Source organism: Lonchura striata, chromosome 29, assembly GCF_050655825.1.
Source record: "Lonchura striata isolate lonStrDom1 chromosome 29, ASM5065582v1, whole genome shotgun sequence".
Classification (NCBI taxonomy): Eukaryota; Metazoa; Chordata; class Aves; order Passeriformes; family Estrildidae; genus Lonchura; species Lonchura striata.
In genome coordinates, this window is record NC_140731.1 from 4439718 (window position 1) to 4464896 (window position 25179).

Consider the following 25179-nt stretch of genomic DNA (forward strand, 5'->3'; position numbering starts at 1 on the left):
ACAAACCACCCCCAAAACAAACCTGGGACCCTCAGCGGTGCAATGGGTGCTAAAAACCACCCCCAAAACAAACCTGGGACCCTCAGTGGTGCAATGGGTGCTAAAAAGCACCCCAAAAACAAACCTGGGACCCTCAGCGGTGCAATGGGTGCTAAAAAGCACCCCAAAAACAAACCTGGGACCCTCAGCGGTGCAATGGGTGCTAAAAAGCACCCCAAAAACAAACCTGGGACCCTCAGCGGTGCAATGGGTGCTAAAAAGCACCCCAAAAACAAACCTGGGACCCTCAGCGGTGCAATGGGTGCTAAAAAGCACCCCCAAAACAAACCTGGGACCCTCAGTGGTGCAATGGGTGCTAAAAACCGTCCCAAAAACAAACCTGGGACCCTCAGTGGTGCAATGGGTGCTAAAAAGCACCCCAAAAACAAACCTGGGACCCTCAGCGGTGCAATGGGTGCTAAAAAGCACCCCCAAAACAAACCTGGGACCCTCAGCGGTGCAATGGGTGCTAAAAAGCACCCCCAAAACAAACCTGGGACCCTCAGCGGTGCAATGGGTGCTACAAACCACCCCAAAAGCCAACTGGCACCTTCAGCCATCGGATCCGTGGCCACGGAAGGTCGCCGGGCAGGGAAGAGCCGAGGCTGGCGCTGCCCTGCCCGGTGCCAGCCCCCGGGGCTGCCGAGGGAAGCGGGTCCCCGCGGGGCCAGGAACGAGCTGGGCCCAGCCCCGGCCAGCAGAGCAGCGGCGTGGGGGCATCAAATACAGCGTGAGTGGAAGGTGTGGGTAAGGAATGGTGTGGGTGGGATGGAACAAAGGATCAGTGCAAAGTTTGGGATGAGGAATGGTGTGGGTGGGATGGAATAAGGGATCAACACAAAGTTTGGGATGAGGAATGGTGTGGGTGGGATGGAATAAGGGATCAACACAAAGTTTGGGATGAGGAATGGTGTGGATGGTGTAAAATAAAGGATGAACGCAAAGTTTGGGATAAGGGATGCTGTGGATGGTGTAAAATGTGAGTGGAAGGTGTGGGTAAGGAGTGGTGTGGGTGGGATGGAACAAAGGATCAGTGCAAAGTTTGGGATGAGGAATGGTGTGGGTGGTGTAAAATAAAGGATGAACGCAAAGTTTGGGATAAGGGATGGTGTGGATGGTGTAAAATGTGAGTAGAAGGTGTGGGTAAGGAGTGGTGTGGGTGGGATGGAATAAAGGATGAATGCAAAGTTTGGGATGAGGAGTGGTGTGGATGGTGTAAAATGTGAGTGGAAGGTGTGGGTAAGGAATGGTGTGGGTGGGACAGAATAAAGGATCAGCCCAAAGTTTGGGATGAGGAGTGGTGTGGATGGGACAGAATAAAGGATCAGTGGAAGGTGTGGGATAAGGAATGGTGAGGATGGTGTAAAATAAAGGATCAGTGCAAAGTTTGGGATAGAGAATGGTGTGGGTGGTGTGAAGGGTGAGTGCCAGGTTTGGGATGAGGGATGGTGTGGGTGGTGTGAAGGGTGAGTGCCAGGTTTGGGATAGAGAATGGTGTGGGTGGTGTAAAGGGTGAGTGCCAGGTTTGGGATGAGGGATGGTGTGGGTGGTGTAAAAGGTGAGTGCCAGGTTTGGGGTGAGGGATGGTGTGGGTGGTGTGAAGGGTGAATGCCAGGTTTGGGATGAGGGATGGTGAAAAGGCCGAGTGCCAAGCCTGGGATAAGGAATCCGGCGTGCAGCCAGGGCTGGGCACCGTCCTGGCTGGGGCAGGACAGGTCCATCCCTGCAGGACCCCGAGGTCCTTCTGCACCCTTTGTTTCCAGGGCTGCTCCCTTTGCTCAATTCTCGCCCCCAGCACTGCTGCCCTTCGTGCCCCCCCCGGGCAGTTTGGGGTCTGGGGGCGCAGGGCTGAGGGCACACCTGGGAGCCACTGGGCAGGGCAAGGGAACTGGGGGTCCAGGACCCCCGGGGTCCCACCTGGGAGCCACTGGGCAGGGCAAGGGAACTGGGGGGGTCCAGGACCCCCGGGGTCCCACCTGCCTCCTCCCAGAACCAGGGTGCTCGCCCACCCCAGGTGCCACCCGGGCACTCCTGAGCCGGGCCCGGCTGGGGCTGCTGCAGCCCCGACAGCCCCGGGCACCTGGGCAGGAGGCTGGGGGGGAACGTGATTGATTGGGGGGCCTGGGGAGGAACGTGATTGATTGGGGGGACCTGGGGAGGAACGGGATTGATTGGGGGGACCTGGGGAGGAACGGGATTGATTGGGGGGACCTGGGGAGGAACGTGATTGATTTGGGGGACCTGGGGAGGAACGGGATTGATTGGGGGGACCTGGGGAGGAATGGGATTTGGGGGATTTGGGGAGGAACTTGGGTGATTTGGGGGATTTGGGGAGGAACTTGATTTGGGGGGACCTGGGGAGGAACTTGAGTGATCTGGGGGATTTGGGGAGGAATTTGGGTGATTTGGGGGTATTTGGGAAGGAATTGGGAGTGATTTGGGGGGATTTGGGGAGGAACTTGAGTGATTTGGGGGGATTTGGGGAGGAATTTGGGTGATTTGGGGGGATTTGGGGAGGAATTGGACTGATTTGGGGAGAAATGTGAGGTGATTTGGGGGGATTTTGAGAGGAATTTGAGGTGATTTGGAGGGATTTGGGGATGTATTTGAGGTGATGTGGAGGGATTTGGGGATGTATTTGAGGTGATTTGGGAGGATTTTGGGAGGAACTTGAGGTGATTTGGGGATGAATTCGAGGTGATTTGGGGAGAAATGTGAGGTGATTTTGGGGAATTTTGGGAGGAATTTGAGGTGATTTCAGGCGATTTGGGGATGAATTTGAGGTGATTTGTGGGGATTTGAGGATGAATTTGAGGTGATGTGGGGGGATTCGTGGGTGATTTTGGGGAATTTTGGGTGGTAACGGTAATTTAGGGGGAAGATTCGTGGCTATTTCAAGGTGATTTTGGGGCCATCTCGAGGTGATTTGGCAGATTTTTGGAGGTGGTTTTGGGGTTGTTTGGGGGTGATTTTGGGGATTACTTGGGGGTGGTTTTGGGTGATTTTTGTGTGGTTTTGGGGAGATGTTTGGGGTGATTTTGGAGGTGCTGCTCAGTCCTGGGCTGAGGCTGACCCCCTGCGCTGTCGCAGTTGTCACCTGAGCCAGCACCTGCCTCACCTGGACCCCACCCTGGCTTTATTTAAATCAAATCCTTGGCTTTTATTGCCTTTTCCCGTTTTTCTTTGCCTGACACACCTGAGCTGAGGCTGCTGTTACCTGGAGGATCCAGGTCTGAGGGCTCAGGGCATCAACCTCCCCCACCTGGGCAGATCCCTCACCTGGGCACCTGCCCGGAGCCGCTTCAATCACTTCACACACTCGGCAGAAATAGCCAAATCTTCGCTTTTCTCCCCAAAACACGCAGCAATGCCCCCTCCCCTCCCCCCACCCCGGGTTACTCCTTTACCCTCCCATTTTCCATAATTAAATCTGGATCCGGAATTCCTGATGACCTCACGAGGTCACGCCACAGCCGCACACACCTGGAGGCAACGCCCGTCCCAGGTGGGTGAACCTGGCGCCTCGGAGCTCCAGCAGTCCTGTCCGTGCCAGGGCTCACCTGTGGCAAGGTGGCCACACCTGGGGGCTCTCCAGAGGGTCTCCAGGTGTTCCTCGAGGGGGTGGCCAGGTGACAGCGCCTGGGGGTGCCCAGGTGTCTGCCTGTGTGCTCGTGCTGGGAGTGGGGGGTCTCCAGGCGTGCCGAGAGGCTGCAGGTGCTCCTCACCTGCGCCTCACCTGGCCCTACTTCAGGATGATGTGGTAGCTGTCGTTGCCCTCGGCTGCAAGGGAAGCCCAGGTCAGCCCACAGCAGGTGAGGGACGGTGGGGTGGGGTGACCCCAGCGCAGCCCAGGTACCCACACACCTTTCATGGTGTCCAGGACGAAGCAGGATTCATCCGGGAAGTTCTGGATCATCTGGAAGAAACACCAAACCCAGGAATTCAGGTGGTTTCGGGAAGAATTTGGGTTCCAAAGGGCTGGAGGGGCCCAGGTGGGAGTTCAGGTCGGAGCTTTGCGAGCGGCAGCCGAAAATGTTTCATTCCGTCCTTGGGCCCGTCCAACTCCTGCCCAGGTGAGCCCTGGTGCTCCTGTGGCCCAGGTGACCCCAGGTGTGGCCCGGGCCAGGGGGGTTTTGGGGGTTACCTCGTCGCTGACCAGGACGTGGATGCCCGTGGGGCCCTGCTTGTAGATGTGCTGGATGTGCTGGGCGGGCACCCGGAACAGCTGTGCCAGCTTCTCTGCCAGCTCGGCCGCCGTCAGCTCCTCCAGGTACACGGCGTGGTACACTGCGGGCACAGGGGACACCTGCCCAGGTGTGCCCCATAACCCCCAGGTACACTGCGGGCACAGGGGACACCTGCCCAGGTGTGCCCCACAGCCCCCAGGTACACTGCGGGCACAGGGGACACCTGCCCAGGTGTGCCCCACAGCCCCCGGGCACACTGCGGGCACAGGGGACACCTGCCCAGGTGTGCCCCATAACCCCCGGGCACACTGCGGGCACAGGGGACACCTGCCCAGGTGTGCCCCACAGCCACTGGGTACACTGCGGGCACAGGGGACACCTGCCCAGGTGTGCCTCACAGCCCCCAGGTACACTGCGGGCACAGGGGACACCTGCCCAGGTGTGCCCCACAGCCCCCGGGCTGGGCACAGCTGTGCCTGGCACCGTGCCCTGCCCGGCATCTCCACACCTGCCCCAGAACCCTCCCGGGTCACCTGGGCAGCAGCACCTGGCCTGCTGCAGGTGGGTTTGGTGCCCAGCAGGACGGCAGGGCTGGAAAAGCAGCCCAGCCCTGCCAGCCCTGGGGGCAGCCGGGTTCCCACAGGTGTCCCCACCTCGGGCTCGGCACAGGTGAGCTGCCAGCACCTGTGGGGGTGAGGTGCCCACACCTGCGTGGGCGAGGTGCCCACACCTGCGTGGGTGAGGTGCCCACACCTGTGTTGGCAAGGTGCTCACACCTGTGTGGGTGAGGTGCCAATATCTGTGTGGGCGAGGTGCCAGCACCTGTGTGGGTGAGGTGCCAATATCTGTGTGGGCGAGGTGCCAGCACCTGTGTGGGTGAGGTGCCAATATCTGTGTGGGTGAGGTGCCCACACCTGTTGGGTGAGGTGCCCACACCTGCGTGGGCGAGGTGCTCACACCTCTGTGGGTGAGGTGCCCACACCTGTGTGGGTGAGGTGCCATCACCTGTTGGGCGAGGTGCCCACACCTGCGTGGGCGAGGTGCCCACACCTGCGTGGGTGAGGTGCTCACACCTGTGTGGGTGAGGTGCCCACACCTGCGTGGGCGAGGTGCCAATATCTGTGTGGGCGAGGTGCCCACACCTGCGTGGGTGAGGTGCTCACACCTGCGTGGGTGAGGTGCCATCACCTGTGTGGGCGAGGTGCCCACACCTGCGTGGGTGAGGTGCCCACACCTGCGTGGGCGAGGTGCTCACACCTGTGTGGGCGAGGTGCCCACACCTGTGTGGGTGAGGTGCCCACACCTGCGTGGGCGAGGTGCCCACACCTGCGTGGTGGCACAGAGGGAACTCTGCTGGGGGGCGTTTTTGGCACCCTGGCCTGAGGGGAGGGGGCCCCCCAGGTGTACAGAGGGGCCAGGTGAGCTCCGCGCTGCCAGGTGGGCCAGGGCACAGGTGAGGGGGGCCCAGGTGGGGGAGGGCTCCTGTGAGGGCACAGGTGATCTCGGGGTGGGGCAGGGATGGGGCCTGCGCTGCTGAGTACCTGTGGGCAGGTGATCTCCTGGCAAGGGCTGCAGCACATCCCCCGTTCCTGATCCCCAGGTGTGACCCCAATCCCCAGGTGTGACCCCAGGTGTGACCCCAATCCCCCAGGTGTGACCCCTGCTCCCAGGTGTGACCCCTGCTCCCAGGTGTGACCCCTGCCCCCCCAGGTGTGACCCCAATCCCCCAGGTGTGATCCCGATCCCCAGGTGTGACCCCTGCTCCCAGGTGTGATCCCAATCCCCAGGTGTGACCCCTGCCCCCCCAGGTGTGACTCAAATCCCCCTGGTGTGCCCAGGTGTGCCCCAGGTGTGTCCCAGGAGTGCCCAGGTGTGCCCCAGGTGTGCTCCATGTGTGCCCAGGTATGCGCAGGTGTGCCCAGGTGTGCCCCAGGAGTGCCCAGGTGTGCCCCATGTGTGCCCAGGTATGCCCAGGTGTGCCCAGTTGTGCCCAGGTGCCCCCTGCCCCAGGTGTGCCCAGTTGTGCCCAGGTGCCCCCAGGTGTGCCCAGTTGTGCCCAGGTGTGCCCCATGTGTGCCCAGGTGCCCCCAGGTGTGCCCAGTTGTGCCCAGGTGCCCCTGCCCCAGGTGCGCCCAGTTGTGCCCAGTTGTGCCCTGGTGCCCCCTGCCCCAGGTGCCCCCAGGAGTGCCCAGGTGTGCCCAGGTGTGCTCCATGTGTGCCCAGTTGTGCCCAGGTGCCCCCTGCCCCAGGTGCCCCCAGGTGCGCCCAGGTGTGCCCAGGTGCCCCCTGCCCCAGGTGCCCCCAGGTGCCCCCAGGTGTGCCCAGGTGCCCCCTGCCCCAGGTGCGCCCAGGTGTGCCCAGGTGTCCCCAGGTGCCCCCAGGTGTGCCCAGGTGCCCCCAGGTGTGCCCAGGTGCCCCCAGGTGTGCCCAGGTGTGCCCAGGTGCGCCCAGGTGCCCCCAGGTGTGCCCAGGTGCCCCCAGGTGTGCCCAGGTGCCCCTGCCCCAGGTGCCCCCAGGTGCGCCCAGGTGTGCCCAGGTGCCCCTGCCCTCACCGAAGAAGGTGCCGCCGTCGCCGTCGCCGCGCGGGGGCTCCGTGCCCTGCCGGGACTCCTGGCACACGTAGATGGTCAGGCGGGGCCGCACCACCCTGGGACAGGTGAGGGTCACCTGGCGGCCCCGCCCCGCCCCCACCTGCCCGCTGCCCGGGGAGCCGGGAGAGCCCGGGGCGGCGCGGCCGGCATTCCGGAACTGCCACCTGGGTTCCCACCTGGGTTCCCACCTGGGTTCCCACCTGGATTCCTACCTGGGTTCCCACCTGGGTTCCCACCTGGGTTCCCACCTGGATTCCTACCTGGGTTCCCACCTGGAATTCCAACCTGGGTTCCCACCTGGGATTCCTACCTGGATTCCCACCTGGGATTCCAACCTGGAACTCCCACCCGGGATTCCCACCTGGGTTCCCACCTGGGATTCCAACCTGGAATTCCCACCTGGATTCCCACCTGGATTCCCACCTGGGATTCCAACCTGGAACTCCCACCTGGATTCCTACCTGGATTCCCACCTGGAACTCCCACCCGGGGTTCCCACCTGGATTCCTACCTGGAACTCCCACCTGGAATTCCCACCTGGATTCCCACCTGGGATTCCCACCCGGAATTCCCACCTGGAACTCCCACCTGGAACTCCCACCTGGGTTCCCACCTGGAATTCCCACCTGGGACTCCCACCTGGGATTCCCACCTGGATTCCCACATGGATTCCCACCTGGAATTCCCACCTGGAACTCCCACCTGGAATTCCCACCTGGGTTCCCACCTGGAACTCCCACCTGGAATTCCCACCCGGAACTCCCACCCGGAATTCCCACCTGGGACTCCCACCTGGAACTTTTGGGAACGTCCCTTTGGAACGTCCCTTTGGCATGTCCCTTTTTGGGAATGTCCCTCTGGAATGTCCCTTTTTGGGAATGTCCCTCTGGAATGTCCCTCTGGAATGTCCCTTTGTCCTGCCCGGGGCTGTCCTGGAGCCTCAAAGAATTCCCAATTCCCAATTCCCGATTCCTAATTCTCAATCCCTAATTCCCAACTCCTAATTCTTAATCCTCAATCCCCAATTCCTCGTCCTTAATTCCCAATTCCTAATACCGAATTCCAAATTCCTAATTCCCAACTCTTAATCCTTAATTCCTAATTCCCAATTCCTAATTCCCAATCCCTAATTCTTAATTCCAATTCCCAATTTCTAATCCCTAATTTCCAATTCCTAATCCCTAATTAATTCCTAATTTCCAATTCCCAATTCCCAATTCCCAATTCTAATTCCCTGTTCCTAATTAATTCTCAGTCCCTAATCCCTAACTCCTAATTCCCAATCCCTAATTAATTCCTAATTCCCACTTCCCAATCCCTAATTCCTAATTCCCAATCCCGAATTAATTTCTAATTTCCAATTCCTCTCTCCTACCTGGACCTCCTTCCCTACAATTCCTCTAAATTCCTGACTCGTTTGGGAATAGGCTGGGCCAGGTGTGCCCCACACCCCCAGGTGAGTCCCCCCCAGGTGAGTCCTGCCCCCCCAGGTGAGTCCCAAACCCCCTCAGGTGTCCCCCCCAGGTGTGTCCTGCCCCCCCAAGTGAGTCCCAGCCCCACCCGAGGTGTGTCCCCCCAGGTGTGTCCCCCCAGGTGTGTCTCCCCCCAAGGTGTGTCTCCCCAGGTGTGTCCCCCCAGGTGTGTCCCACCCTCAGGTGTGTCCCCCCCAGGTGTGTCCCCCCCAGGTGTGTCCCCCCAGGTGTGTCTCCCCCCAGGTGTGTCCCCCCAGGTGTGTCCCCCCAGGTGTGTCCCACCCCCAGGTGTGTCCCACCCCCAGGTGTGTCCCCCCCAGGTGTGTCCCCGCCAGGTGTCTCCCCCCCAGGTGTCCCCAGGTGTCCCCAGGTGAGTCCCACCTGCCCCTGAGGGCGTTGAAGAGGCGGATGCCGTCGGCGGGGCCGCAGATCTGGATCACGTCCTCGCGCGTCAGCCTCAGCAGGTCGGCTCCTGCCGGCGCCAAAACCGCCCAAATTCACCCAAAATCACCAAAATCACCCAAATTCACCCAAAATCACCAAAATCACCCAAACTCACCCCAAATTCACCCCAAAACCGCCCAAATTCACCCAAAATCACCAAAATCACCCAAAATCACCCCAAATCACCAAAATCACCCAAACTCACCCCAAATTCACCCCAAATTCACCCCAAAACCGCCCAAATTCACCCAAAATCACCAAAATCACCCAAATTCACCCCAAAACCGCCCAAATTCACCCAAATTCACCCAAATTCACCCCAAAACCGCCCAAATTCACCCCAAATCACCAAAATCACCCAAATTCACCCAAAATCACCAAAATCACCCAAACTCACCCCAAATTCACCCCAAAATCACCCAAATTCACCCCAAATCACCAAAATCACCCAAATTCACCCCAAAACCACCCAAATTCACCCAAAATCACCAAAATTCACCCCAAAACCGCCCAAATTCAGCCCAAAACCACCCAAATTCACCCAAATCACCCAAACTCACCCCAAAACCACCCAAATTCACCCCAAAACCGCCCAAAATCACCCAAATTCACCAAAATCACCCAAATCACCCAAATTCACCCCAAAATCACCCAAATTCACCCCAAAATCACCCAAATTCACCCAAAATCACCGAAATCACCCAAATTCACCCCAAAATCACCCAAATTCACCCAAAATCACCAAAATCGCCAAATTCACCCAAATTCACTCCAAAATCACCCAAATTCACCCAAAATCACCAAAATCACCCAAATTAATCCCAGATTCATCCCAAATTCACCCAGATTCATCCCAATTTCATCCCAAACTCACCCAAATTCACCCAGATTCACCCCAAATTAATTCCAAATTCACCCAAATTCACCCAAATTCACGCCAATTCTCCCGTTTGCCCCAAAATGGAATTGTTCTCCTGCTTTTCCTCCGACCAGCCTTTTCCAGCTCTGTTTTCCCTCCAATTACCATTTCTGGCTTTGTTTTCCCCAAACCTGCGTTTTTTCAACTTCATTTTCCCTAAAATCAGCATTGTCCACTTCGCTTTTCACAAAATCCCTATTTTCCAGCTCATTTTCCCCCACAACCATCACTTTTTTTACCCTCAAATCAACATTTTTTCAGCTTCCTTTTCCTCCAAATCAGCATTTTCCAGCCAAATTCCCCCAAAATCCACATTTTCCACCCGTTTTCCCCCACATCAGCATTTTTCAGCGTGGTTAACCCAAACTCGGCATTTCCCAGCTTCGTTTCCCCCCAGAGCAGCAATTTTTTGCTTTATTTTTTCCCCAATTTGGCGTTTTTCAGCTCATTCTTCCCCAAAATCGCCGTTTTCCAACTTTGCTTAACCCAAAATCAGCATTTTTTCACCCGTGTTTTCCACAAAATGAGGTTTTCACCTTCATTTTGCTGTAATTGCCATTTTCCAGATTCATTTTCCTTAAAATCAGCATTTTCGAACCAATTGTTGCCTGAATTCAGGATTTTTTGCCTCTATTTTCCCCCAGATTTTAATTCTAAAATGTGTTTTCTTGCCATTTTCGGCTTTTTCCCCAAATCAGCTTTTTCTCCCCAGATTCCCATTTTCCAGCTCCGTTTTCCCCAAATCAGCTCCTCCTGTGTCACCTGTGCCAGGTGAGCTGGGGGAGGTGGAGCCAGGTGAGAAGAGCGGGACTTGGCCAGGGGAGGGAGGGGAGGTCACCTGGCCAGGTGAGGGGAGGTGACCCGGCCCAGGTGAGGAGCTGTGACCTGGCCCAGGTGAGGTGACCGGCCCAGGTGAGGAGCTGTGACCTGGCCCAGGTGAGGTGACCGGCCCAGGTGAGGAGCTGTGACCCAGCCCAGGTGAGGAGTTGTGACCCAGCCCAGGTGAGGTGACCCAGCCCAGGTGAGGTGACCCAGCCCAGGTGAGGTGACCGGCCCAGGTGAGGTGACCGGCCCAGGTGAGGAGAGGTGACCTGGCCCAGGTGAGGAGCTGTGACCCAGCCCAGGTGAGGAGCTGTGACCGGCCCAGGTGAGGAGCTGTGACCGGCCCAGGTGAGGAGCTGTGACCCAGCCCAGGTGAGGAGCTGTGACCGGCCCAGGTGAGGAGCTGTGACCGGCCCAGGTGAGGAGCTGTGACCCAGCCCAGGTGAGGAGCTGTGACCCAGCCCAGGTGAGGTGACCCGGCCCAGGTGAGGAGCTGTGACCGGCCCAGGTGAGGAGCTGTGACCCAGCCCAGGTGAGGTGACCCGGCCCAGGTGAGGGCAGAACTCACCTGAGAAGTTCCTGAAGAGCCGTGAGAAGGTGGAGAAGCGGTTGCGGTGCAGCCACTGCTGCGCCTCCTGCGGGCTCCAGGTGGGCAGCAGCGTCTGGGGGGACACAGGTGCCACCAGGTGACCCGGCTGACCCAGTCAGGTGCTGGCAGTCAGGCAGGTGAGCTCGGGTGAGCTCAGGTGGGTCACGCAGGTGGGAACTGGACAGGTGGGATGAGGGGATGACCTCAGGGGTGACCTGGATGTGTTTCCAGGTGCTCTGCTGAGGTCAGGTGGGCTCAGGTGGGCTCAGATGGGCTCAGGTAGGTCACACAGGTGGGCTCAGGTGAGCTCAGGTGAGCTCAGGTGGGTTAGGTGGGTCACATAGGTGGGCTCAGGTGGGTCAGGTGGGTTAGGTGGGTCACATAGGTGGGCTCAGGTGGGTCGCACAGGTGGGCTCAGGTGAGCTCAGGTGAGCTCAGGTGGGCTCAGGTGGGTCAGGTGGGTCACATAGGTGGGGTCAGGTGAGCTCAGGTGAGCTCGGGTCAGCTCAGGTGGGTCACACAGGTGGGCTCAGGTGGGCTCAGGTGGGTCAGGTGGGTCGCACAGGTGGGCTCAGGTGGGTCAGGTGGGCTCAGGTGGGTCAGGTGGGTCGCACAGGTGGGCTCAGGTGGGTCAGGTGGGCTCAGGTGGGTCAGGTGGGTCAGGTGGGCCAGGTAAGCTCAGGTGGGCTCAGGTGGGCTCAGGTGGGTCACACAGGTGGGAGTCCCCCGGTGGGGCAGCGGGGCCGTGGCACCCAGGTGCCTGCAGGTGAGCGGAGGGCTGTGGAACCCCAGGGTGCCCGGCAGTGCCCGGCAGTACCCGGCAGTGCCCGGCAGTGCCCAGCAGTGCCCAGCAGTGCCCGGCAGTACCCGGCAGTGCCCGGCAGTGCCCAGCAGTGCCCAGCAGTACCCGGCAGTGCCCGGCAGTGCCCGGCAGTGCCCGGCAGTGCCCAGCAGTGCCCAGCAGTGCCCGGCAGTGCCCGGCAGTGCCCGGCAGTGCCCGGCAGTGCCCAGCAGGTGCCCGGCAGTGCCCGGCAGTGCCCGGCAGTGCCCGGCAGTGCCCGGCAGGTGCCCGGCAGGTGCCCGGCAGTGCCCGGCAGTGCCCGGCAGGTGCCCGGCAGGTGCCCACCAGGTACTTACGTCAGCCAGGGGCGCGGGGGGGTCGGGCTGGTGGCTCGGGGACCCACTGCTGGAGACAGAGGGACACGGGTCACTGGGACACTGGGACACTGGGATACTGGGATACTGGGAATACTGGGAATACTGGGATACTGGGGATACTGGGATACTGGGGATACTGGGATACTGGGGATACTGGGAATACTGGGAATACTGGGATACTGGGGATACTGGGAATACTGGGATACTGGGGATACTGGGGATACTGGGAATACTGGGAATACTGGGGATACTGGGAATACTGGGAATACTGGGAATACTGGGAATACTGGGATACTGGGGATACTGGGGATACTGGGGATACTGGGAATACTGGGGATACTGGGAATACTGGGAATACTGGGAATACTGGGAATACTGGGATACTGGGGATACTGGGAATACTGGGATACTGGGAATACTGGGGATACTGGGAATACTGGGAATACTGGGATACTGGGGATACTGGGATACTGGGGATACTGGGGATACTGGGAATACTGGGATACTGGGGATACTGGGAATACTGGGATACTGGGGATACTGGGGATACTGGGAATACTGGGAATACTGGGAATACTGGGAATACTGGGATACTGGGGATACTGGGATACTGGGGATACTGGGGATACTGGGAATACTGGGGATACTGGGATACTGGGGATACTGGGAATACTGGGGATACTGGGATACTGGGGATACTGGGAATACTGGGAATACTGGGATACTGGGGATACTGGGGATACTGGGGATACTGGGACACTGGGATACTGGGAATACTGGGATACCGGGGATACTGGGATTACTGGGGATACTGGGATTACTGGGGCTACTGGGATACTGGGGATACTGGGAATACTGGGAATACTGGTATACTGGGGATACTGGGATACTGGGGATACTGGGGATACTGGGACACTGGGATACTGGGGATACTGGGAATACTGGGATACTGGGGTTACTGGGAATACTGGGATACTGGGGATACTGGGATTACTGGGGATACTGGGGTTACTGGATACTGGGACACCGGTCACTGGGACACTGGGATACTGGGAATACTGGGGATACTGGGATTACTGTGACACTGGGAATACTGGGATTACTGGGACATGGGGCACTGGGACACTGGGAATACTGGGAATACTGTGACACTGGGGTTACTGGATACTGGGACACCGGTCACTGGGACACTGGGATACTGGGAATACTGGGATACTGGGGATACTGGGATTACTGGGGATACTGGGGTTACTGGACACTGGGACACTGGTCACTGGGACACTGGGACATGGGGCACTGGGATTACTGGGACACTGGGATAGTGGGATAGTGGGATACTGGGATACTGGGATATTGGGGACATGGGATCCTGGGATACTGGACATGAGGCACCGGAATAATGGGGACACTGGGATACTGGGGACAGAGGGACACTGGGACACTGGTCAGTGGGATACTGGGATTACTGGATACTGGGACACGGGTCACTGGGATACTGGGATACTGGGATTACTGGATACTGGGACACGGGTCACTGGGATACTGGGAATACTGGGAATACTGGGAATACTGGGACACCGGTCACTGGGATACTGGGATACTGGGGACAGAGGGACACTGGGACACGGGTCACTGGGATACTGGGGACACTGGGACATGGTAACTGGGCACTGGGATCACTGTCACTGGGGCCACTGTCACAGTGGGTACTGGGGTCACTGGGACAATACTGGGGATGCCATCACTGGTGTCACTGGGTGGCACTGGGGTGGCACTGGGGTCACTGGGTGTCACTGGGTGTCACTGGGTGGCACTGGGGTGGCACTGGGGTCACTGGAGTGTCACTGGGTGTCACTGGGTGGCACTGGTGTCACTGGGGTCACTGGGTGTCACTGGGGTGGCACTGGGTGTCACTGGGTGGCACTGGGTGTCACTGGGTGTCACTGGGGTGGCACAGGGGTGATAGTGGGGTCAGTGGGATGATACTGGGATGGCACTGGTGTTACTGGGATGACAGTGAGATGATACTGGGGTCACTGGGGTGTCATTGGAATGGTGCTGGGGTGGCATTGGGGTCACTGGGTGTCACTGGGCTGTCACTGGGTGTCACTGGGGTCACTGGGATGGCACTGGGGTGTCATTGGGTGTCACTGGGTGTTACTGGTGTCACTGGGTGTCACTGAGGTGTCACAGGTGTCACTGGTATCACTGGGTGTCCCCGGTGTCACTGGCTGTTACTGGTGTCACTGGGTGTCACTGGGCTGTCACTGGGGTCACTGGGATGGCACTGGGGTGTCATTGGGTGTCACTGGGTGTTACTGGTGTCACTGGGTGTCACTGGGGTGTCACTGGGGTGTCACTGGGTGTCCCCGGTGTCCCCGGGGTGTCCGGTGTCCCCAGGGTGTCCCGTGTCCCGGTGTCCGGTGTCCCGTGTCCGGTGTCCCGTGTCCGGTGTCCCGTGTCCCGCACTCACCCGTCCCCGAGGGAGAAGCCGCTGTGGGAGCTGTTGAAGCCGGGCGACGGCGCGCTGGGCACGTAGGTGACCTCGGGCCAGGGCGAGCACTGCGGGCACGCCAGGTGAGCTCAGGACCTGGGCTGCGCCGGCGCACACCTGGGCTGCACCTGCGCACACCTGAACACATCTGAACACACCTGGGGTACACCTGGGCACACCTGAACACATCTGAACACACCTGGGGTACACCTGTGCACACCTGAACACACCTGAACACACCTGGGGTACACCTGGGCACACCTGAACACATCTGAACACACCTGGGGTACACCTGAACACATCTGAACACACCTGCACGCACCTGGGGTACACCTGTGCACACCTGAACACACCTGAACACACCTGGGGTACACCTGAACACACCTGAACATACCTGCACGCACCTGGGGTACACCTGAACACACCTGAACACACCTGCACACACCTGGGGTACACCTGTGCACACCTGAACACATCTGAACACACCTGCACGCACCTGGGGTACACCTGTGCGCACCTGAACACACCTGAACACACCTGGGGTACATCTGTGCACACCTGAACACACCTGCACGCACCTGGGGTACACCTACACACACCTGAACACACCTGCACACACCTGGGGTACACCTGTGCACACCTGAACACATCTGAACACACCTGAATGCACCTGGGGTACACCTGAACACACCTGCACGCACCTGGGGTACACCTACACACACCTGAACACACCTGCACACACCTGGGGTACACCTGCACTGCACCTGCACACACCCAGAACCATCCACACACCTGCACTGCACCTGCACACAGCTGCACTGCACACACACAGCTGCACACACCTGGGACTGTACCTGCACACACCTGGGACTGTACCTGCACACACCTGGGACTGTACCTGCATACAGCTGGGCTCCAACTGCACACACCTGCACTGCACACACCTGCACTCACCTGCACACAGCTGCACTGCACACACACACACCTGCACACACCTGGGACTGTACCTGCACACACCTGCACTGCACACATACATCTGCACACACCTGGCCATGCACACACCTGGCCAGGTAAATAATCAGGCCAACAACGTCCCCAGAGCCTTGGTGCAGGTACGAAAGCAGCTCCTGTTTGCGGGGCAGGTGTGAACACCTGGAGCCAAGCCCTCGGGCAGGTGGGGCAGGTGGGCAGGTGGGGCGGGTGGGGCAGCCAGGTGGGGCAGGTGGGGCAGGTTTGGCAGGTGGGGCAGGTGGGGCAGGTTTGGCAGGTTTGGCAGGTGTGGCAGGTGGGGCAGCCAGGTGGGCAGGTGTGGCAGGTGGGGCGGGTGGGGCAGGTTCGGCAGGTGTGGCAGGTGTGTCAGGTGGGCAGGTGGGCAGGTGGGGCAGCCAGGTGGGGCAGGTGGGCAGGTGTGGCAGGTGGGGCAGGTGGGGCGGGTGGGGCGGGTGGGGCAGCCAGGTGGGGCAGGTGGGGCGGGTGGGGCGGGTGGGCAGGTGTGTCAGGTGGGCAGGTGTGTCAGGTGGGCAGGTGGGCAGGTGGGCTCACCTCGGTGAGGATGGTGGTCTCGTAGGAGGGCTGGTACTTCTCCTTCTCGTGCGGCGTCCGCTTCTCCATCTTCTCCCGGTCCGTCTTCTGCTTCCGGTCGGCTCCTTTGGGCTGGGCGGGCCCGACAGGTGAGGGGCCACGGGACGCGGGGGCACAGGTGACACAGGTGGGGGCACAGGTGACACAGGGGCACAGGTGGGGGCACAGGGGCACAGGTGACACAGGTGGGGGCACAGGGGCACAGGTAACACAGGTGCACAGGTAACACAGGTGACACAGGTGTCACAGGTGTCACAGGTAGGGGCACAGGTGCACAGCTGACACAGGGGGCACAGGTGGGGGCACAGGTAACACAGGTGACACAGGGGCACAGGTGTCACAGGTGGGGGCACAGGGGCACAGGTGGGGGCACAGGTGAATCAGCCCTCCTGGGGCTCCCAGAGGGAAAAGGAGCTTGGCCTGAGCACCTCTGCAGGAACAGGGGTGTGGCCACCTGGAGACACCTGGAGACACTTGAACACACCTGGAAGACCTGAACACACCTTGAACACCTGAACACACCTGTAACCATCTCAATACACCTGTAACCACTGAACACACCTGGAACACCTGAACACACCTGTAACCACCTGAGCACACCTGGAACACCTGAATACACCTGGAGACACCTGGAACACCTGCAGACACCTGTAACACCTGGAGACACCTGTAACACCTGAAAACACCTGTAACACCTGAACACACCTGTAACCATCTGGAGACACCTGTAACCCCCTGAACACACCTGTAACACCTGAACACACCTGTAACCCCCTGGAGATGCCTGTAACCCCTGAACACACCTGTAACCACCTGAACACACCTGTAACCCCCTGGAGACACCTGTAACCCCTGAACACACCTGTAACCATCTGGAGACACCTGTAACCCCCTGAACACACCTGTAACATCTGAACACACCTGTAACCTCCTGAACACACCTGTAACCCCCTGGAGACACCTGTAACCCCCTGAACACAACCTTAACCCCTGAATACACCTGTAACCACCTGTAACACCTGAACACACCTGTAACCACTGAACACACCTATAACCCCCTGAACACACCTGTAACACCTGAACACACCTGTAAGCCCCTGGAGACACCTGTAACCCCCTGAATACACCTGTAACCACTGGGAGACACCTGTAACACTTGAATACACCTGTGCCCACCTAAATACACCTGTAACCCCTGAACACACCTGTAACATCTGAACACACCTGTAACCCCCCGAACACACCTGTAACATCTGAACACACCTGTAACCCCCCGAACACACCTGTAACCATCTGGAGACACCTGTAACCCCCTGAACACACCTGTAACCACCTGAACACACCTGTAACACACCTGTAACCCCTGAACACACCTGTAACACACCTGAACACACCTGTAACCCCCTGAACACACCTGTAACCATCTGGAGACACCTGTAACCACCTGAACACACCTGTAACCACCTGAACACACCTGTAACACACCTGTAACCCCTGAACACACCTGTAACACACCTGTAACCCCCTGAACACACCTGTAACCACCTGAACACACCTGTAACACACCTGTAACCACCTGGACACACCTGAGTTGTGTCTTCTGCATCACCCACGTAGGAGATGGGATTTTGGGGGGACAAACCGCACCTGGACATGAAGTCACAGGGCTGGCCTTGGCGTTGGCACACCTTGCACACCTGGCACCCTTCCCCACCCGAAATGGGGGAGCCTCACTCCAATCCCCTGGGCAGCACAGACGAGGAACCTCCACAGGTGGCCAGGTGTTCTCCTGGGCAGGTCCCTGAAGAGATTCCCTTCCACCTGCCTGTACCTGCACTCAGGTGAAGGGATTCGGCGCAGGTGGGGCAGGGGAGGGCAGAGCAGGACCCCAAACCCCCCGAGGTGCACAGGTGAGAAAAGAGGAGCCAAGGTGAGATTCTGGGGGTGCTGCAGGTGGGGCAGCCCAAGGTGTGACCCCAGCGGGAACGACCCCGCCCTGCACCTGCACCACCTGCACCACCTGGCCGGGGCCGCCCGTCCCAAAGGCGGGAGCTTCCCGAGGCACCGGCAGCCCCCAGTGCGAGGTGGGAGGGGCCCAGGTGAGGCCAGGTACCTTGAACACCTTGATCTGGCAGCTGGCGGAGTGCAGGTGCTCCGTGTACTCCCCGCTCTCGCTCTCCCTGAAGGTGTCGATCTGCACGCGGAAGGGAACGCCCTTCTCGCCGCCGTGCTTGCGCAGCGTGAACTCCGTGCTGATGCAGTGCACCTGCGGACAGGTGAGCTTCCTGTGGGCCCGCTGCGGGGGGACGGAGCCCAGCTGGCCTCACCTGGGGGAGGGACGGAGCCCACCTGTCCTCACCCGATATGGGACAGAGCCCACCTGTGCTCACCTGGATGAGGGATGGAGCCCACCTGTCCTCATCTGGGTGTGGGACAGAGCCCACCTGTCCTCACCTGGATGAGGGACAGAGCCCACCTGTGCTCACCTGGATGAGGTACAGAGCCCACCTGTCCTCACCTGGGTGTGGGGCACTGCCCACCTGTCCTCACCCGATATGGGACAGAGCCCACCTGTCCTCACCTGGATGAGGGACGGAGCCCACCTGTCCTCACCTGGGTGAGGGACAGAGCCCACCTGTCCTCACCTGGGTGTGGGGCACTGCCCACCTGTGCTCACCAGGGTGTGGGACGGAGCCCACCTGTCCTCACCTGGATAAGGGACAGAGCCCAGCTGGGCTCATCTGGGTGTGGGACAGAGCCCACCTGTCCTCACCTGGATGAGGGACAGAGCCCACCTGTCCTCACTTGGGTGAGGGATGAAGCCCACCTGTCCTCACCTGGGGGAGGGACGGAGCCCACCTGTGCTCACCTGGATGAAGACTGATGTCCTCTTGGAGGGATCCCACAGGAACTCCACGGTGTTGAGCTGCGTCGGGTTCGCGCGGGGGTCGATGATCCCCACGGACATCGGGATATCTGTGGGGGGGAACAGGTGAGGCCCACCTGGGCCCTCCCAGCTTGCCCAGCCAGGTGAGACTCACCTATGTCCAGGATCCTGTCGCCAGGTCGGTTCCACCTCCAGCCCTCCAGCTGCTGGTGCTCCGTGTACTGCAGCCGCCGGTCGTGGAAAACCACCCGGAAGATGCTCTGCGGAAGGGGGGACATCACCTGGCGCTGCCCCGGCACACCTGGCCAGGTGCAGCCCTTCCCTGCGCCGGAAAGGGGCCGAGGGAACCGCCCTCCTCCCCCAGACAGGTGCATCTCCCAGCCCCACCCACCTGCAGGGCCCCCGAGGGCACCTGGCGGGCATGGGCACACCTGGCCAGGGGCACCTGCGCTCTCTGCTCACCTTGACCAGCTTCCCGTTGATCTCGGGCAGCTCCCCGAGTTTCCTGTTGTCCAACATCCGGATCTCGTAGGATTGACCTGGGGGCAGGAGCGCACCTGAGGGGTTCTGTCACCTGTACCTGTCCCCTGAGCTCCTTGTCACTGGGGGTGCCACCAACCCAGACCTTCCAGTTGTACCTGGAAGCTGCAGGTACAGCCTGAAGCTGTAACTGCCAGCCTGCAGTGCTGCCCAGCACTGACCTGTACAGATACACCTGACACACACCTGTACATGTACACCTTACACACCTGTACAGATACACCTGACACACACCTGTACAGATACACCTTACACACACCTGTACAGATACACCTGACACACACCTGTACAGATACACCTGACACACACCTGTACATGTACACCTTACACACACCTGTACAGATACACCTTACACACACCTGTACAGATACACACAGAGATACATCTTACATACAGAGATACACCTTAAACCATCTGTACAGATAGGCCTTACACACACAGATACACCTTACACCTGTACAGATACACCTTACACACACAGATACACCTTACACACACCTCAACAGATACACCTTACACACACAGATACACCTTACGCACACCTGTATAACCCTGTACACACCTGTACAGGTACACCTTATGCACAGCTGTATTACCCTGCACACACCTGTACAGGTACACCTTACCCATATCACCCTGCACACACCTCTGCACACACCTGTACAGGTACACCTTACACACACCCCTATCACCCTGCACACACCTTTGCACACACCTGCACAGGTACACCTTACGCACACCCGTATCATCCTGCACACATTTGTACAGGTACACCTTATGCACACCTGCACAGGTACACCTTACACACACCCGTATCACCCTGCACACACCTCTGCACACACCTGTACTGGTACACCTCTGCACACACCTGAACAGATACACCTTACGCACACCTGCACAGGTACACCTTACGCACACCCCTATCACCCTGCACACACCTCTTCACACACCTGTACAGGTACACCTTACCCATATCACCCTGCACACACCTCTTCACACACCTGTACAGGTACACCTTACCCATATCACCCTGCACACACCTCTGCACACACCTGTCCAGGTACACCTTACCCGTATCACCCTGCACACACCTCTGCACACACCTGTACAGGTACACCTTACCCGTATCACCCTGCACACACCTCTGCACACACCTGCACAGGTACACCTTACCCATATCACCCTGCACACACCTCTGCACACACCTGCACAGATACACCTTACGCACACCTGTTTCACCCTGCACACACCTCTGCACACACCTGTACTGGTACACCTCTGCACACACCTGAACAGATACACCTTACGCACACCTGCACAGGTACACCTTACGCACACCCCTATCACCCTGCACACACCTCTGCACACACCTGTACAGGTACACCTTACCCGTATCACCCTGCACACACCTCTGCACACACCTGCACAGGTACACCTTACCCGTATCACCCTGCACACACCTCTGCACACACCTGCACAGGTACACCTTACCCGTATCACCCTGCACACACCTGTCACCCCCTTTAACCCGGTGAAGCGCCCAGGTGACTCCTGCTCCACCTGGGCGGAGCACAGGCAGGTGCAGGCAGCGCCGCCTCCCAAGAGCCGGCAACAACCCCGGGAAAGGCCGGCTCCCGCCGGCAGGAGCTGCGGCCGGCTGCTCCCGGGGGTACCTGCGCACAGGTGCGGCTCACCTTGGTTCAGGTAGGTGAGGGTCTCGTCGTGCAGCTTGACGGCGGGCGACGTGGCGGCGCACAGCACGTACTGGAAGGGCAGCAGCTTGTCCTGGCTCTCCGGGGGCAAGCTGGACTCCTCCTGCTTGAAGATGGGCAGAGCCAGGACATCGCTGCAGGTGGGGAGAGAGTCACCTGAGTCACCTGGGAGTCACCTGGGAGTCACCTGAGACAGGTGAGCTGGCGGTCAGGGGTGCCATCAACCCGAGCTGGCCTTGGCACCTGGAGGAAGAGCCCCCCAGGAACCCGGCCCTGCCTCTGGAGCCGGCCCGAGCCCAGGGATCCAGGTGTGCCCTGAACCTCTGGCCTCAGGTGCTCACCTGAAACACACCTGTGGCCATCCGAATACACCTGTCAGCACCCCTAATCCTGACCCCAGCACTACAACAACCACAATTCCAGCTCTAACTCCAGCCCTGCTCCTTCCCTACTCCAGCCAGAGCTCCAGCCCAACTGCACTCCGATTCCATCCCTACTGCATCCCAAATCCATCCCAAATCTATCCTCACAGCATCCTGAATCCCCGAATCCATCCCGAATCCATCCCAAATCCATCCCGAATCCATCCCTACTGCATCCCAAATCCATCCCTACTGCATCCCGAATCCATCCCAAATCCATCCCAAATCTATCCTCACAGCATCCTGAATCCCCGAATCCATCCCGAATCCATCCCAAATCCATCCCGAATCCATCCCTACTGCATCCCGAATCCATCCCAAATCAATGCCTACTGTATCCCAAATCCATCCCGAATCCATCCCAAATCCATCCCAAATCCATCCCAAATCCATCCCAAATCCATCCCAGCTGTACCCCACCCTCCTCTCGAATCCATCCCAGCCCCAAATGCAGCTCGGGGCTTTCCTTCAGCCGTAATTCAAATTAAACTCTCCCCCAACTCCATCCCAACTCCATCCCAACTCCATCCCTACTCCATCCCAACTCCATCCCAGCTCCATCCCAACTCCATCCCAACTCCATCCCAACTCCATTCCTACTCTATCCCAGCTCCTTCCCAACTCCATCCCAACTCCATTCCTACTCTATCCCAGCTCCATCCCTACTCCATCCCAACTCCATTCCTACTCTATCCCAGCTCCTTCCCAACTCCATCCCAACTCCATCCCTACTCCATCCCTACTCCATCCCAACTCCATCCCTACTCCATCACTATTCCATCCCAACTCCATCCCAACTCCATCCCAACTCCATCCCAATCCCAATTCCCCCCAATGCCCCCACTTCCCCCTTGATGCCCCAACTTTGGCACAGCTCAGGGTTCCCCGTGCCCCTGGCACCCCCTGCCATTCTGGGGACCCCCAGAGATTTTGGGACCCCCGTGAGATTCCAGGGACCCCTGGAGATTTTGGGACACCCCCGAGATTCCAGGGACCCCTGGAGATTTTGGGATCTCCCCAGAGATTCTGGGGACCCCTGGAGATTTTGGGACCCCCCGAGATTCCAGGGACCCCCGGAGATTTTGGGACCCCCCGAGATTCCAGGGACCCCCGGAGATTTTGGGACCCCCCGAGATTCCAGGGATCCCCAGAGATTTTGGGACCCCCCTGAGATTCTGGAGTCGCCACCAGGGATTTGAGATCCCTTAATGAAGATCCTGGAGAACCCGCAGGATTCTGGGGACCCCTGGGGACTTTGGGGTTTCCCTTGGAGATTCTGGGGACTCCTGGCGATTTTGGGGTTTCCCTTGGGGGTTCTGGTGATCCACAGAGATTTTGGGGTGCCTCTGGTGATTCCGGGGTCCCTTCCTGCTTTGGGTACCGGTGCTGAGGTGCTGCCCGACGCCTTCAACCTCCAGCTCATTTTGGGGCTCCCCGCTCCCTGCACGGCCCCTGCCTTCCCCGGGATGTTCAGGGGTGCCCCGTCGGTTTTGGGGTGCCCCGTCGGTTTTGGGGTGCCCTGTCATTTCGGGGTGCCCGGTACCTCATGCTGTAGGCGCCGGCGCCCAGCTCCTGCCCGATGCCCGAGAGGCTGGCGTCGAAATCCTGCACCAGCCCCGACTCGATCACCTCGTCCGCCAGCGGCAGCTTCAGCGCCCACGCCATGGCCCCGGCACCCCAAAAACGGCTGCCGGCTCACCCCCAGACACGGGGGGTCCTCAGGGTCACCCCGCAGAAAAGGGGGCCGTCGTGGTCACTCCAAAAACAGGGGGTGTTTGGGACACCCCAAAAATGGGGGGTCTGGAGCTACTCAGAGGTGGGGGTGTCTTGGGAACACGGCAGAGGCGGGGGTTTGGGGCACCCCCAAACACGCGGGTCCTTGGGGTCACCCCAAAAAGGGGCTTGCAGGGGTCACCCCAAAACCAGGGGGCCCTGGGGTCACCCCCAAACCGATGGGCCAATATCTTCAGTGTCACCCCAAAAATAGGGCTCCTCAGTCACCCCCAACCCAGGGTCTCCCTGGGGCACCCCAACACCCCTCCCTGATTTCTGGGGGTACCAGAGCCCCCCAAACCTCTTGAGGACCCTCTGTTGCAGTGACCAACCTGGGTACCCCCAAACCCCACTACCACAGGCAAATGAACCCCAAAACCCAGCGACACCCCCGAGGCTGCACCCCGCCCTTGGAGCACCTCAAAAGGAACACTCGGGGGGACCCCCAAACCCCAAAACCCCTGAGAGGCAGCACCGCCGGGGGGCCCCGAGTTCTACAGACCGACCCCGAGGGCTGCACCGGGGAACCCCAAAATCCTGCACTGCCCTCCAAGGGCTGCACCGGGGAACCCCAAAATCCTACAGTCCCCTCCAAGGGCTGCACCCAAGGGGACCCCAAAATCCTGCACTGCCCTCCAAGAGCTGCACCCAAAGGGACCCCAAATTCCTGCACTCTCCTGCAAGGGCTGCACCCAAGGGGGACCCCAAAATCCTACAAATGGGGACCCCAAAATCCTACAAAGGGGGACCCCAAAATCCTACAGTCCCCTCCAAAGGCTGCACCCAAAGGACCCCAAAATCCTGCACTCCCCTGCAAGGGCTGCACCCAAGAGGACCCCAAATTCCTGCACTCTCCTGCAAGAGCTGCACCCAAGGGGGACCCCAAAATCCTGCACTGCCCTCCAAGAGCTGCACCCAAGGGGACCCCAAATTCCTGCACTCTCCTGCAAGGGCTGCACCCAACTGGGACCCCAAAATCCTACAGTCCCCTCCAAAGGCTGCACCCAAGGGGACCCCAAAATCCTGCACTGCCCTCCAAGGGCTGCCCGCGGGGATCGCCCCAATCCAGGCCAGGATCCCAAATTCGAGCCGGGACCCCCCAGTCCAGGCTGGGACCCCCACTCCAGTCCGGGACCCCCAATCCAGGCGGGACCCCCAATCCAGTCCGAGACCCCCACTCCAGTCCGGGACCCCAGTCCAGTCCGGGACCCCCGATCCAGTCCGGGCCCGCCCGCTCCGGGCCGGGACCCCAAACGCGCCGCTCCGCCAAGATGGAGGCGGAGGCCCCACCCCCGCCGCTGGGCTGTGGCCCCGCCCCTCGGCCCCGCTCAGCCAATGGGACCTGGCGTTGCCGCGTGACGGCCAGCAAAAGTAACCAATAGAGAGCTGCGCGCCTGGCAGGCCGCTCGGGGATTGGCTGGGGGGCGTGGCCGCGGCGGCGGGCGGAGCTGGGCTGTGTGCGGCGCCTGCCTAGGCCCGCGGGTTCGATTCCCGCTCCCGCCGCTGCGCCGGCCGCGGAGCAGGGCCGAGCGGGAGGAAGGACCCCCCC

General features: G+C 59.6%; 2 protein-coding genes across 8 annotated transcripts; both read right to left on the reverse strand.

Moving 5' to 3' along the window:
- Positions 1-3368: 3368 nt before the first annotated feature.
- Positions 3369-24933, reverse strand: TFCP2 (transcription factor CP2). Of its 7 annotated transcripts, none has more exons than XM_085562970.1 (16): positions 24214-24931; positions 23401-24172; positions 21418-21569; positions 19646-19722; positions 19338-19443; positions 19166-19272; positions 18410-18562; positions 16258-16368; positions 14695-14783; positions 12201-12246; positions 11043-11136; positions 8671-8761; positions 6779-6873; positions 4184-4326; positions 3904-3955; positions 3369-3819 (listed from the first exon to the last, which is right to left on the reverse strand). In XM_085562970.1, the coding sequence occupies exons 2-16, from the start codon at positions 23520-23522 to the stop codon at positions 3782-3784; spliced, it is 1476 nt and encodes a 491-aa protein (XP_085419096.1). In that variant the 5' UTR covers positions 23523-24172; positions 24214-24931; the 3' UTR covers positions 3369-3781. The 7 variants fall into 7 exon arrangements, 6 of the variants coding, with proteins under 6 accessions (XP_085419096.1, XP_085419094.1, XP_085419095.1 ...); XM_085562968.1 differs by having other exon boundaries at positions 12201-12249; XM_085562969.1 differs by having other exon boundaries at positions 3369-3678; positions 3765-3819; positions 12201-12249; positions 23401-24931.
- On the reverse strand, positions 16327-18400 carry LOC146765022 (uncharacterized). Its single transcript, XM_085562988.1, has 2 exons — positions 17424-18400; positions 16327-17158 (listed from the first exon to the last, which is right to left on the reverse strand). Exons 1-2 carry the CDS (start codon positions 17900-17902, stop codon positions 16549-16551), a joined length of 1089 nt encoding a protein of 362 aa, XP_085419114.1. The 5' UTR covers positions 17903-18400; the 3' UTR covers positions 16327-16548.
- Positions 24934-25179: the final 246 nt, after the last annotated feature.